General features: G+C 37.8%; 1 protein-coding gene across 1 annotated transcript; it reads right to left on the reverse strand.

Moving 5' to 3' along the window:
* Window positions 1-5,643: 5,643 nt before the first annotated feature.
* LOC149219673 (putative xyloglucan endotransglucosylase/hydrolase protein 8) lies at window positions 5,644-7,539 on the reverse strand. The gene is made up of 4 exons (XM_089382647.1): window positions 7,262-7,539; window positions 6,963-7,063; window positions 6,535-6,731; window positions 5,644-6,440 (listed from the first exon to the last, which is right to left on the reverse strand). The coding sequence occupies exons 1-4, from the start codon at window positions 7,464-7,466 to the stop codon at window positions 6,020-6,022; spliced, it is 924 nt and encodes a 307-aa protein (XP_089238773.1). The 5' UTR covers window positions 7,467-7,539; the 3' UTR covers window positions 5,644-6,019.
* Between the last annotated feature and the right edge of the window lie 4,738 nt (window positions 7,540-12,277).

Here is a 12,277-nt window from a genome sequence, read left to right on the forward strand (position 1 = left end):
AACTTTATTGCCTAGGTATTGTCAATCATGAGTGGAGTCGAATGTACTTGTTTTACCTGCAAATATTCCATAATTTTCCTGAGCCACACAATTTCTTTTGTTGCCTCAGTTGCTGCCACATATTCTGCCTCTGTTGTGGAATATGTTGGAACTAATTGTTTGCGTCATCTCCAGGAGATAGCTCCTGATCCAAGACTCATTGCATAACCCGAAGTAGATACCCCAGTTTCTTTGTCTCCATCAAAGTCTGAATCAGAGTATCCAATCAAGCTGAAGTCGCCCACTTATGTATACTTGAGTCCAAAGTCTTGAGTTCCCTTCAAGTATTTTAGAACTCTTTTTGCTGTAGACTAATGTCCCTCACAAGGCTTTTGCATAAACCTGGAGAGGATTCAAACAACAAACAAAATGTCTGGTCTGGTAATAGTCAGGTAGTTGAGACTTCCTACAAGCTGTCTATACTTTGTTGCATCCTCAAATTATTTTACTTCAATGGATGTAAGCTTTAAGTTTTGTTCCATTGGAGTAGTCAAAGGATTGCATTCAACCATGCCAAACCTGTTCAACAGATCTCCAATGTACTTCTTTTGAGAAAGGAATGTGGACTTTGAATGTTGAGTTACTTCAATACCAAGATAGTAATGAACATAGCCCAAATCAATCATTTCAAAACCTTTCCTTAATTCCTTCTTTATGGATGCAATGTACCTCTCATTGTTCCCTGTCATCAAAATATCATCTACATATACCACAATATAGACAACTGTTTTGCCGACTTTCTTTACAAACAAAGTTGCATCATCAAGATCATAATGTTTGGAATTGAGTTTCAGAAGATGCTTAGTTAGTTTTTCATACCAGGCTTGCAATGCTTGTTTGAGGCCATACAAGGATTTCACAAGTTTGCATACTTTATGTTCATGTCCTTTCACAACAAATCCTTCAGGCTGGGACATAAAAACATTCTCTTTTAGATCTCCATTCAAGAAAGCATTTTTTACATCCATTTGATGGACTTTCCAACTGTTCTGAGCTGCTAGGGCAAAGAGTGTTAGGATGATAGCCCATTTTGCTGTGGGGACAAAAATATCCTCATAATCGACCCCTTCCTTCTGTGCAAAACCTTTTGCCACAAGCTTGGCTTTGTGCTTGTCAAGTGAGCCATTAGCTTTATACTTGTTCTTGTAGACCCACTTGCAGCCAATTGGTTTGGTTCCCAATGGAGGATCAACCAACTTCCAAGTGTTATTCTTTATCAAGGCATTATACTCCTTTTGCATTGCTTCTTTCCATTCATCATGAGAAGCAGCTTCTTTGAAGGAAGTTGGTTCAAAATCTGTAGACAAATTCAATTCACAATCATAATATACATCCATATCAATAGGTGAATCAGAGTCATCTACATCACCTCCATTTTGCTGGGTTGAATATCTATTTCCTGCCTTTCCAACCTCATTAGGATTAACACTTTCAAGTGTCTTTGTCAACCACTTTGGGGGACCTTTCTGAGATGGTCAGGTTGCTTCGTTGATTGAGTTGGGGCTGAATCAAGATTGAGACTCCCAATTTTGTCAATCACATCACTCAAAGTATCATTCGTTGTTGGAGTTTCATGCGGAGGAGAGAGAATTTCAGAAGAAGACTCCATAGGTTGATCTAGTATAGAAATCCCCCCTTCAACATGTGGAATCTGGTTATCAAATTTTTGAAATGTTTTTGCATTTGCAAATCTATCCAAGTGATTAGGTTGCCTCTCAACAACATTTTCAGCTTTGGATGATTCAAGAAAGATTACATCTCTAGATACAAACTTTTTATTGACTTCATCATAGAGACGGTATGCTTTGGAGGTGTTTGAATACCCTAGGAAAATACACTTACGACTCCTTGCACCAAGTTTGTTTCTATGTACCTTTGCTATCAAAGCATAACATGTGGAACCAAAGACCCTGAAATTCTTTACCAAAGGAATGTGCCCATACCACATTTCATAAGGAGTCTTGTTTCTAATAGCAATAGATGGACATATATTCTTTACATATACAGCACATAGAATTGCATCAACCCAAAACATCAATTTTACATTCTTGAAAAACATCATGGAGCGCACCATATTTAAGATTGTCTTATTCATTCTTTCAGCTACTCTGTTTTGTTGGGGATTATAAGGCATAGTTTTTTGATGTTTGATCCCATGTTGGCGAAGATAGTTTTCAAATTCATTTGAAGTGTATTCTTTTCCATTATTTGTGCAAATAGAGCCAATATGAGATTGTGCATCATTTTCAATCAATGTATGAAAGTTCTTAAATGTTTGAAAAATATCAGATTTTTTCTTCAATAAATAAACCCAACACATTTTGGTGTAGTCATCAATAAATGTCATCATATATTTATTTCCATTTGCAGAAGGAACATGCATTGGACCACATAAATCTGAATGAATGAGTTCAAGTTTTCTATGTGCTCTGGAATGTGAATCATGAAAAGACTGTTTGCTATGCTTCCTAGAATGCAAGCATCACATTGCTTAAGTTTCCTAGGAATTGTAGGTAAACCAGTAACACCATTTTTCTTCAACAAGCAGAGGTTGTCATAGTTTAAGTGTCCAAGTCTAGCATGCCATAATAAACTTGATGGAAATGTACTTTCTTCATAATGAGAATTGTATGAGAAATTTTGTGCACGAGCAGAGGTACCCTGCAGCTTGAGAAGCCTTTCTTCTTCTATCCCCGTCATGACAAGTGAGTGGTCTAATGCTTTTCTCACCTCAAGCTTGCCATCAAACATATGAATGGAGTGTCCTTGCTGGCGGATGTGGACTAAGGACAACAAGTTTCTCCTCAGCTGTGGGAGATATAAAACATGATGTAGAAGAAAGTCTGGAAGACCAGGCAATTTAAGCTTGATTGTGCCAAGCCCTGATGGCTTGAGTTTTGATTTGTCTACAAAGTATACTACTCCATCAAAACTGTCAATAAATTCTTCAAAAAAGTCTCTTCTAAAAGTCATGTGGCAAGTTGCTCCTGAATCAAGTAAACAATCATTTTTCCAAGGAGCAAGTGAAGCATTAAATAAGTCTTCATTTACTCCAATATTACAGTGTGCCACCACATAGTGAGCGGATTCAGGTGTTTTACATTTCTCTTTGTCATTAGTTTTACCTTTGGGTTGGTTTCTTTCCTGCTCAATTCTTTCCTAAGGCAACTTGCATGTGGATGCATCATGCGATTCATCTCTTTTGCAGCGTATGCAATGCAAATCTGAATTTTTTCCTTGAGAGTGTCTACCCCCCCTACCTCTAAAATTTCTTCCTCTTCCTCTTCGACCACCTCTTCCTCTAGAAGAATCTTGAGCAAGATTCTTCTCTCTATGTGCAAGACACACAGGCTCTTCAGAAGACTGAGGAGTTGTCTTCTTCCCAAAAGCTTTCTCTCTTTCAGTAAATTTTTTCACAAAGGAGTCAAAGGTAATATCTTTGAGGTTTCCATTTGCTTGCAATGACTCAATATAATTTGAGTAAGTGGGATAAAGTGCCTTGAGAAAAGGTATCATAGGAATGTCTAGTTCAACATTAGTGACTTTGATATCATGCATAATAGATTTTACTTCTGATGCAAGAGCAAGAGGATCATCATTTTTTAATTCAAGACTGAACAATTTAATCATGAGTTGAACAACTTCAAGTGTAGAGTGTGAGTCATAGAGTTCCTTCAGTTTTTGTAAGGCTTCGAAAGCATTTGAAAATGGCGAAATATGGTGACTCACCTCTTCATTTACTGATGCTGCAATCAATGCATACGCCTTGCTATTCTTATTTTCCCAAATGGCGAATTCCTTGTTTGAGGTAGGTTGTTCTAGCTTTTTGTCACCTTCTCCAACACACACTCCTTTCCACAGCTCATTAAAAATGAGAGTGTGTTTGATTTTCTGCAACCATTCTGGATAGTTCTCCTTGCCAGTGAGAGCCACTCCCACAATAGATATCAGTGAATGCATTGTAAAGCCTATGTATTTAAAAAAAAAAAACTTCTGCTGGCAAAAAAATGCGCTTTTGATGTAAAAAAAAATTGCAATGTAGTAGCAATATTCTGAATTCTTATGACAACTAGGAAACTAGCTGCAGTTTCTTACAAAACAGGGGCACAAAATCATGAAAGAAATTGCAACAAGCCAAAAAAAAATTTCGGAGGTCACATATTTGAATCTTTGCAACTCAAAAAAAACTCCTCATATACCCAAATCTCTGGTCCCAAAAGCCAAAAATGTAGTAATCTTTAGTCCAAGGACAAGAAAATGGTATACCACATTCAACAAGTTTTGTGGCACTAACTGTTGAAACACTTGGAATTATCAAACGTTGCAATTCTTCAGAACTTTATGTTGGAGACCGCAATTTCACTCTGCGATATCTTCGACAATCTGAGTAGAATCAACCATTTTTCAACAGAATACTTGCTCCCTCGGTGGCTTGGAGATGGGAACCCACATGGGTTCCTTGCCGCATTACAATCTCAACTCTACCAATTCTTTTATTGGCAACTCTATGCATGAGCTCAACACCGTTAATGACACCTCCACTCCTCAAATTGATGGAATCAGCGACGTTGAGAGGGATGTTGTTACCGGTGACAGCTTAGACAATGACGATGTTTCCAGTTCCGCTAGTTGTGTGTATCAGTCCTATGGAAGTTCTTTGCAGCTATAGGAGGGGGGGAATCAGTGATGTCGAGGGGATAGTGCATAGGAGAAGGGAGTGAGCAACGTATGGAGTGTACTGCAAACAAGCTGCAAAGGAACGCTGCTACTAGGTGAGGCCAGGAGAGAAATAGCGAAACGTTGCGTATGGGAATGCAACAGTTCAGTTTTGAACGCCCTAAGAAGAGCAACACAGTCCAGGGAGTGGTATGAGTGCCGCAAAGCTTGTGAAAAGCTGCTTGTAGTTGCAGGCTTGATGCCCTGAATTGGCTCAAACGATGGCTCAATGTCACAATGAGAGTAGGCCACAAGAAAGGAGCGTTTTGTTGCTCTCTGTCGATAATATTCTATGGGGAGAATGGGGAGACCAGTCGTTCAGGCGGGAATAGAAAACGCATATGACAGTGTCAGGCCTCAGAGCCATGACAAAGGTACCAGTTCTGCAAAATATGCAAAACATAGGGAGAACATTAGGCATAAGGGAGTTACAAGGGTAGGAATGCTAAAAGTAGCGCTGGCTCTAATACCATGTCAGGCTAGGGGGTAACTCCTCGAAAATGAGAATGTATATTCATTAAGGCTGTTCATTATTATATACACGAGGGAGTGACTCTTGACTTTCATCTCCCAATGACTCTCCATTTTCTTTATTATTTATTTACATTATTTACAGTTGTTCACCCAATCCCTATGATTAGGTGTCAATATTAGAGGTTTAGAGAGTAAAGATAAAAAGAGATTTTATTTATTTACCATAATTCTAGAGTAAGTATAAAAAACGGTTTTATTTATTTACAAATGTTCTTAAACCTCTACATATTTTAAATTTATATTGTGTTTATACATAATAATAATAATAATTAAATTGATTTAAATTGATTTTAAATAAGGCTTACATTACATTAGCAATGTTAAATATTCAACGTTACATGTTAAATCTTTACGTGTTTAAATTTATTTATATTTATTTAAATTATTACTATTGAGCGAATATAAACTATACTGATCCGTTTCCATATAAAAGGAAAGGTCTGACAGTAAATTTTTCGATCCCATATTCATACTATCTACAAAAGTCTAATCTGTACAAGCTAGAAGCGTAATTGCTGGGTACGGATTATTTGTACAGATGAGGCCATCGCAATCATTCTTAAAGTCAAACCCCATACTATTGGCTGACTATGACTATAACACAATAAGGCACTTAGTTCATAACAAAATTGCAAGCGAAGGAAGCTGACTATGTTCAATACTCTGACACGGATTTTTAGCTTCTTGTTCAAACCATCGGAGAAAAGATGAGATGGTGAGATCATCATGTTCAGTACCAGGGAGCAACTGAGCATTCCACTGGTTTAATGGAGTAGCGAGACTGATCATTGCAGTAATCGTAGAGCAAGTATTTGCTATTCACCCACCTGTAATTTTCCCTCTGCTTCTTTGTCAGAGTCCAGGCCACGGCCTCATCCCACCAGTGGCTTGCACTTGCATTCTTATCGTTAGCACAGGGCAATAGGGTTGTATTGTCATCCCCCCATTTGCAGCCGAGGCCATGGAATTTCTTGTACGATGACACGAATGGAGCAGCAGTCCAGTTGGTCTTCTCAAGCCCACCCCTGGTTGCCCAGTTGTCTGCATTCCAAATGCTGGAAAACATGTACATCCCCTGTTCTTTAGGGAACACATCGCTCGTAGCCTCAGTGTGCCTGTGGACTCTCACAGGAACTTGGTCTACGAAGAACCTGCAAAGCCATTGTATATCTCTATGAATTTTGGGAATTATATTTGAACAATTCATATAAACACTGATCATGAGAGCAATAGTGATATGCTTACACAATCTGATGAGAGTTCCAGAGGATGGAGTAAGTGTGAAACTGTGTTGTTGGATCGAACCAGAGGATGTGCCTCTGTTCCCTGCCACCCACACCCTTTGCATAGATGTTCGTCTGCAGAGCATAGGGCTCTCCACTTCTGTTCCCCAGAAACTCAAAGTCCAGCTCGTCCCTATTCATGTCGGTGTTGGAAGACATCTGCAATCAAGTATCAGACAAATAAAACAAACCACCTATTAGACCATCATTTCTTAGAGAAAAATTTTCAGCACCTGAGGCCATTCCTAGAGGAGATTTTTATCTAATTATCATCATGATATAATCACAATAATGTTAACCTTAATCGAATCCATACAAAAATCTCGATATAAGACTTTACCAAAATGAACTAAGAACATATTGTATAAAATTTAGGCAGATGAAACGCACATAATAAGCTGTGACGACTCCTGCAGAATCTCCTGGTACGAGCTTGAGCTTCATGCTAAACCATCCGAATCTGTACTTATACTTGGACTTGAACCCAGAACCTGCACAAACCAGAGATCATCCTCATCATTAGGACAGTGATTAGTTTATTCATTGAAGACAACAATACATTAGGGCCCATATTCAAGCTCAGCATGCCGATTAACATAACAAATCTTGAACGTTGCCCTTTGAAGTTTCCACTAATCTAGTTCAACCTTTATTTTGTTTACTAAAAAAAATGCTGACCATATAAATACCTGAGTTCTGGTCAAGAACCAGGTGCCATACTTGACCATTTTCAGAGGTCCTAAAATGATCCTCAGCCCACATTATCTGAAAATTATCATCAAAAACCTTAGCAGATGAATCATCCCCTTGGGACTGGGAACAAACACTAGCAATCAGACCACTGAACACCAAGAGCAAGAAACTCAATGCCACTGTTCTCCAAGTCCCACCCATAGTTACAAAATCAAAAGAGAGAAGCAGTTGCTGAGTGGCTACTGCTCAAGTGCTCAAAGCTGTGGAGTGACACGCCTACCAGCATGAATATAAATAGGGCGGGCTAGCCCGCTCCATCACGGCACAGTAACCCATACGCCATACGCCATCTGATACTGACGTGAAAGCGTGAAGTCGAAGGTATGGGAACTCGAGATTCGCACCGCAGAGATCGATCACGGGTCGTCCTGTGGATGCTATTAATTAAGTTTACCGGTCGACATGTATTTACTTCGCCATTGTTTGGGCCTCTCTGTGAATCAACAGGAGTCTAATGGTGGAATCCACAGAGGGCTGCTGTCCGTGCCACCACTTTCCATGTTTTTATTGATTAGGGTAGGCCCCAAGAGCTGCCCATAATATAAGGTGGGCCTTCAGCTCTGATAGAATTTATAAACCTTGCTGTAGCCCATTACCCGTTGGAGACACGCATACCATGCTGTGTTTAATCTTCGAACAGTTGGTCTTCTCACCTCAGTTAATTATTCATTGATGAGATTGAAATTTTGTAGCCGGCCTCGATGATGGCATGCTCAATTCACATATTATTTTTTTGTTCCGCCAACATAGGTCTTGATACCAAGGTCTATGATTATGTTTCCCATTCTCATAAAAATGAGCTGTTCTGCCTCCACTATATATAATGGGTCCTCCCAAATACGCTTGGAGTTTTGTTCTCCATTACCATTTTGGACCCTACATACAAAGTAACGGAGTAGGATGGGAATTTTATGGTGCGATTTTGGCATAAATTTGATCAGAAAGTTTTAGGTGGATCGAAAGTTTCCTTACATTAGAACTTTGTGAGCTTTGTGTTAAGTGGTTTTGCAGTTTTAGTCCGTCCAGACCATTAAAAAACTGAAACCTAACCATGGAATTTTGATCCGATCACTCACAGGAGAAATGCTCTGGTTTGAGTATCGTTTATCGAGCTTCTTTACCTTATATACAATTGCAGGAGTCTAATCAGACTGTTTTTTTGCTTGGAAATCATGGAAATTACGGTAATATTTTACTAAAATTCTGCAGGGTTTTTTGTAAATCTAGATTATAGTTGTTAATTTTCAATATTTTTGATGCCCCAAAATTTTTGATAGTGCTGAATCCATTCCCATCATCAAAAACATAATTCAAACACTTCTATTGCATTATTTCTCGAAATTTTTTTGCCCAAATTCCCACCACTTTTGGCTGTCCAAGCAATTCCCCTGCCTCCGTTTGTCGTTTTCATACAGTTCTTTAGTGTCTCAAACATTTTTTTTTGTTTCTTTGCATTTTAACCACCCCCCTTTCCCTCCATTGAAAATAAAGTTAAAGTGATTTGTATCTTCAAATGAGGAGATGAAGATATTTATATTTATTTTTTTCAGCTAAGTTGAGTTTCAGTGGGGACCACTCTCAATTTTGGATGGAAGAATGATTTGTCCACCATTTAGATGCTATCACTAAGATTATTGTACACAATTATTTTTTCCAACTATGTTGAGTTTCGGTTGGGGGCCCACCATTCTCAATTTTGGATGGAAGAATGAATTGTCCACCATTTAGATGCTATCACTAGGATTGTGGTACACAACTAGGTTGAGTCTAGGTGGGGACCAGCTTTAATATTAGATAGAAAAATGATTTGCCAACTAGTAGGATGCTATCACGAGAATTATACCCACCAATAAGATGCTATCACTTGGATTGTGGTGAAGCTAAAAAACAAAAATAGTTTAATTTCCTTAAAAATAACTTCCATCCTCAACTCTTCCTAAAATTTGAATCTAAAACTCAATAAAAACTAAACCCGAAACAAACCCACAAATATACACCTTATAAATAAATCCAAATCAAAATAAATATAACTTGAGTATTGATAATAAATATAACTTGAGTATTGATAATTCTTCTTTAAAGTTGTATCAGTGCAACTTACCAAAAGAAAAAGTGTTCAAAATTCTTCATTAAAGCTTCATAGCTATGTGTAAGAGGTTTGGTGTTAAAAGAGATAAAAGAAAATGATGCTTTATAGTAAATGGTATCCATGGGACCTGAGAAAACTGGTTTCAAAAGCTTCAATGGTCATGAGTTAACAAATATAATTCAAAGTGCACTTGTGAAGTGCAAAAGAGAAAAAAATAGGAAATCAGAATCAAATTGTTTTCCAGTAAATGCTTGGTTTGATGAACAATGCAAAATGGCAAGGAGAACCTTGAAAAACGCAGGAGAGGAGAAGACGAATGTAAAGTTATACAAGCAGATACTAAAAAGGAAAAAAGATGAGTTCATACAAACAAGGAGAGAAGAGTTAATATATTTAAGCAAGAATAATCCAAAGCTTTTCTGGCAGGAATTGCAACCAAGGAAGAAGCAAATTGAAATTAATATTACAGCCAATCAATGGTTTGAATATGCAAGGCAACTCTATGGGAAAGAATCTGAGGTGAAGCCCCCCCGGGATCAACACAAATTCAAAGCTCTTCACGTTACAGGAGTTGGAGAATGGAATTAAGAAGCTGAAAACAGGAAAGGAAAAGGACTTGGTTGAATTTCAAGTAGAGTATCTAAAATGGGGAATGAACGCTCTTGCACCACACATCATGGAAATATTTAACAACATCATTCAGCAATGATTTCCAAGAGACTAGACAACTGGCCTAGAAATACCTTTTTTTAAAGTGGATACATTAATAATCCATCCAACTATAGAACAATTATGATCAATCCTTTGTTTGCAAAGCTTTTTTGCAGCATGGTAGAAGATACAATAAGTAAGTGGGCAGAAGTAAAAGAAAAGAGGGCAAGAGGACAAGTGGGTTTTAGGCCGAAACATTCTATAGTAGATCATGGTATCAAGTTGAGACACATTGTTGAAAATGTTTGGCAGGACAAAGAAGAAGTATTTTTCTGCTTTGTTGACTTCAAAGAAACATTTGACACAATCCCTAGGGATAAGTTGTGGCGTAGAATGGAAGAACTTGAAATTATTGTGCATTATAGAGCCATTTTCCATAAAATTTATGAAGAAGTGAAAGTCAAAATTAGAACCTCACCAGTTATTTCAGAAAGCTTTAGAAGTGACATTGGATTCAAGCAAGGTTGCCCTCTATCCCCTACTCTTTTTGGTCTATATATTGATAAATTGGAAGAGTGGCTAAATCTGCAAGGTGGGGATGGTGTTTGGTTGGGGGAGTTTGTGATAAAGCTCCTTTTATATGCTGATGATATTGTATTGATGTCTAAATCAGCCCATGGATTGAAAATGCAGTTATATGCCCTTAAGCATTTTTGTAGAGCAGCGGGGATGCAAGTCAATACTAGCAAGACCAAAATAATGATTTTTTCTAATAAAAGGAAGCAGAGTCAGCATACTTTCTTCTTTGAAAACAACATTCTTGAAGAAGTAAATGAGTACAAGTAGCTTGGGATTTATTTCAACAACAAACTCAATTGGGAGGACTATAGAAAGAAGAGAATTTTAGGAGGGTGGAAAGCATTATATCCTCTTCAAAATAGATGTAGAGAGGCAGAGTTATGGGATTGGAAAATGATTAAAGTGCTTTCTGGACTCCTAGTTTGTCTGGTGATGCTATATGGGTGTGAATTGTGGGCTAGCGGCACTCCCGTCTCAAAATGGAAACAAATTGAGAAAATCCAAAAACGCTTGATCATGAGCAAGTTCAAAAGAAAAAGTTCAATACCTTATGAGATAATGTTGAGTGAAACAGGAGCAACTCCCATTGAAGCAATTGCTATGGTGAAGCTCATAAGATATCTCAAAAGAATTGAGAAAATGAGAGTAGGTAGATGACCTAATGTTATCTTCAATGAAGGCATGAGTGAAAAAAAGAAAACATGGATGAAACAAAACTACACATGGATGAAAAAATGGAATATCTACCTCAACGTTTGTCCCACAAATAACAAGGAGCTAAAGGATTTTTTATGGAGAAGTTTCGTAAAAAGGTATGGGGAAAACAATTGGGTAGAAATAAGAAATATTGCATTGAGGAATTCAACCCTACGTGTGATCTACAACAAAAAGAGTTCATTGGAGCTAGCATTTCGTGGAGGGAAAAGGTTTTTATTGCTCAATTAAGGACCAACTCACATCAACTTCGGTGTGAAACAGGACCGTGGAAAAGGCCTAAAGAAGCTTGGGAAGAACGGGTGTGTACATTTTGCATGCTAAGGCTACGGAATCGGAGAAAGATTTCATTTTGGAATGTGATGCATTCAAAGTCATCAGAGAAAGATATGAGAACATGTTAGCATCAATTTCTTGGCATTCTCTTTTTAGTGAAGGGATTGTTGGAAGGTTGGGCCAGCTCATCATCAATTTGAATCAGAAAAGGATTGAATTGCAAAAAGCAAAAAATATAGAGAACTAATGGTCTCATAGACTATTTTTAGTCTTGTGGACCTTAAAATATCATTTCATTTCATTTCATTTTCGAGAGATTTGTTGTTTGATACAAGGCACTCACTGATGTGGGTGGTTACAATCTACAACATACTTGTAATGGCATTCCAGAATGTCATAGGGGTACCATCTTGAAAGCACACAAACCAATGCAAAAGTGACTGTAATGACGATGGATTAGTCCAACCATTCCCTCTCCTTTTCTTTTAATTTATAATTTAGACATTTAAATTTGAGGGTGTGGCAGTTACTTTTGGAGTTGTCTTCAGTGCGATTTTTTGGACTTTCCGGTGTCGAAATCCGGTGGAAAAAATTGAGGTGAAATCTTGATTTGTATTATTTAAAATGGTTTTTTGACTCTATA

The sequence above is a fragment of the Pinus tabuliformis genome, chromosome Q (assembly GCF_031772625.1).
Source record: "Pinus tabuliformis cultivar Carrire ecotype Pingquan chromosome Q, CPIR1, whole genome shotgun sequence".
Classification (NCBI taxonomy): domain Eukaryota; kingdom Viridiplantae; phylum Streptophyta; class Pinopsida; order Pinales; family Pinaceae; genus Pinus; species Pinus tabuliformis.

Excerpts from the sequence above, each read along its gene's own strand:
- LOC149219673 (XM_089382647.1), bottom strand. The coding sequence starts at position 7,466 with ATGGGTGGGACTTGGAGAACAGTGGCATTGAGTTTCTTGCTCTTGGTG. Across the intron at positions 7,064-7,261 it reads GGTTCTTGACCAGAACTCAG|GTTCTGGGTTCAAGTCCAAG; the intron begins GTATTTATATGG and ends TGGTTTGTGCAG. Across the intron at positions 6,732-6,962 it reads GAGTCGTCACAGCTTATTAT|ATGTCTTCCAACACCGACAT; the intron begins GTGCGTTTCATC and ends ACTTGATTGCAG.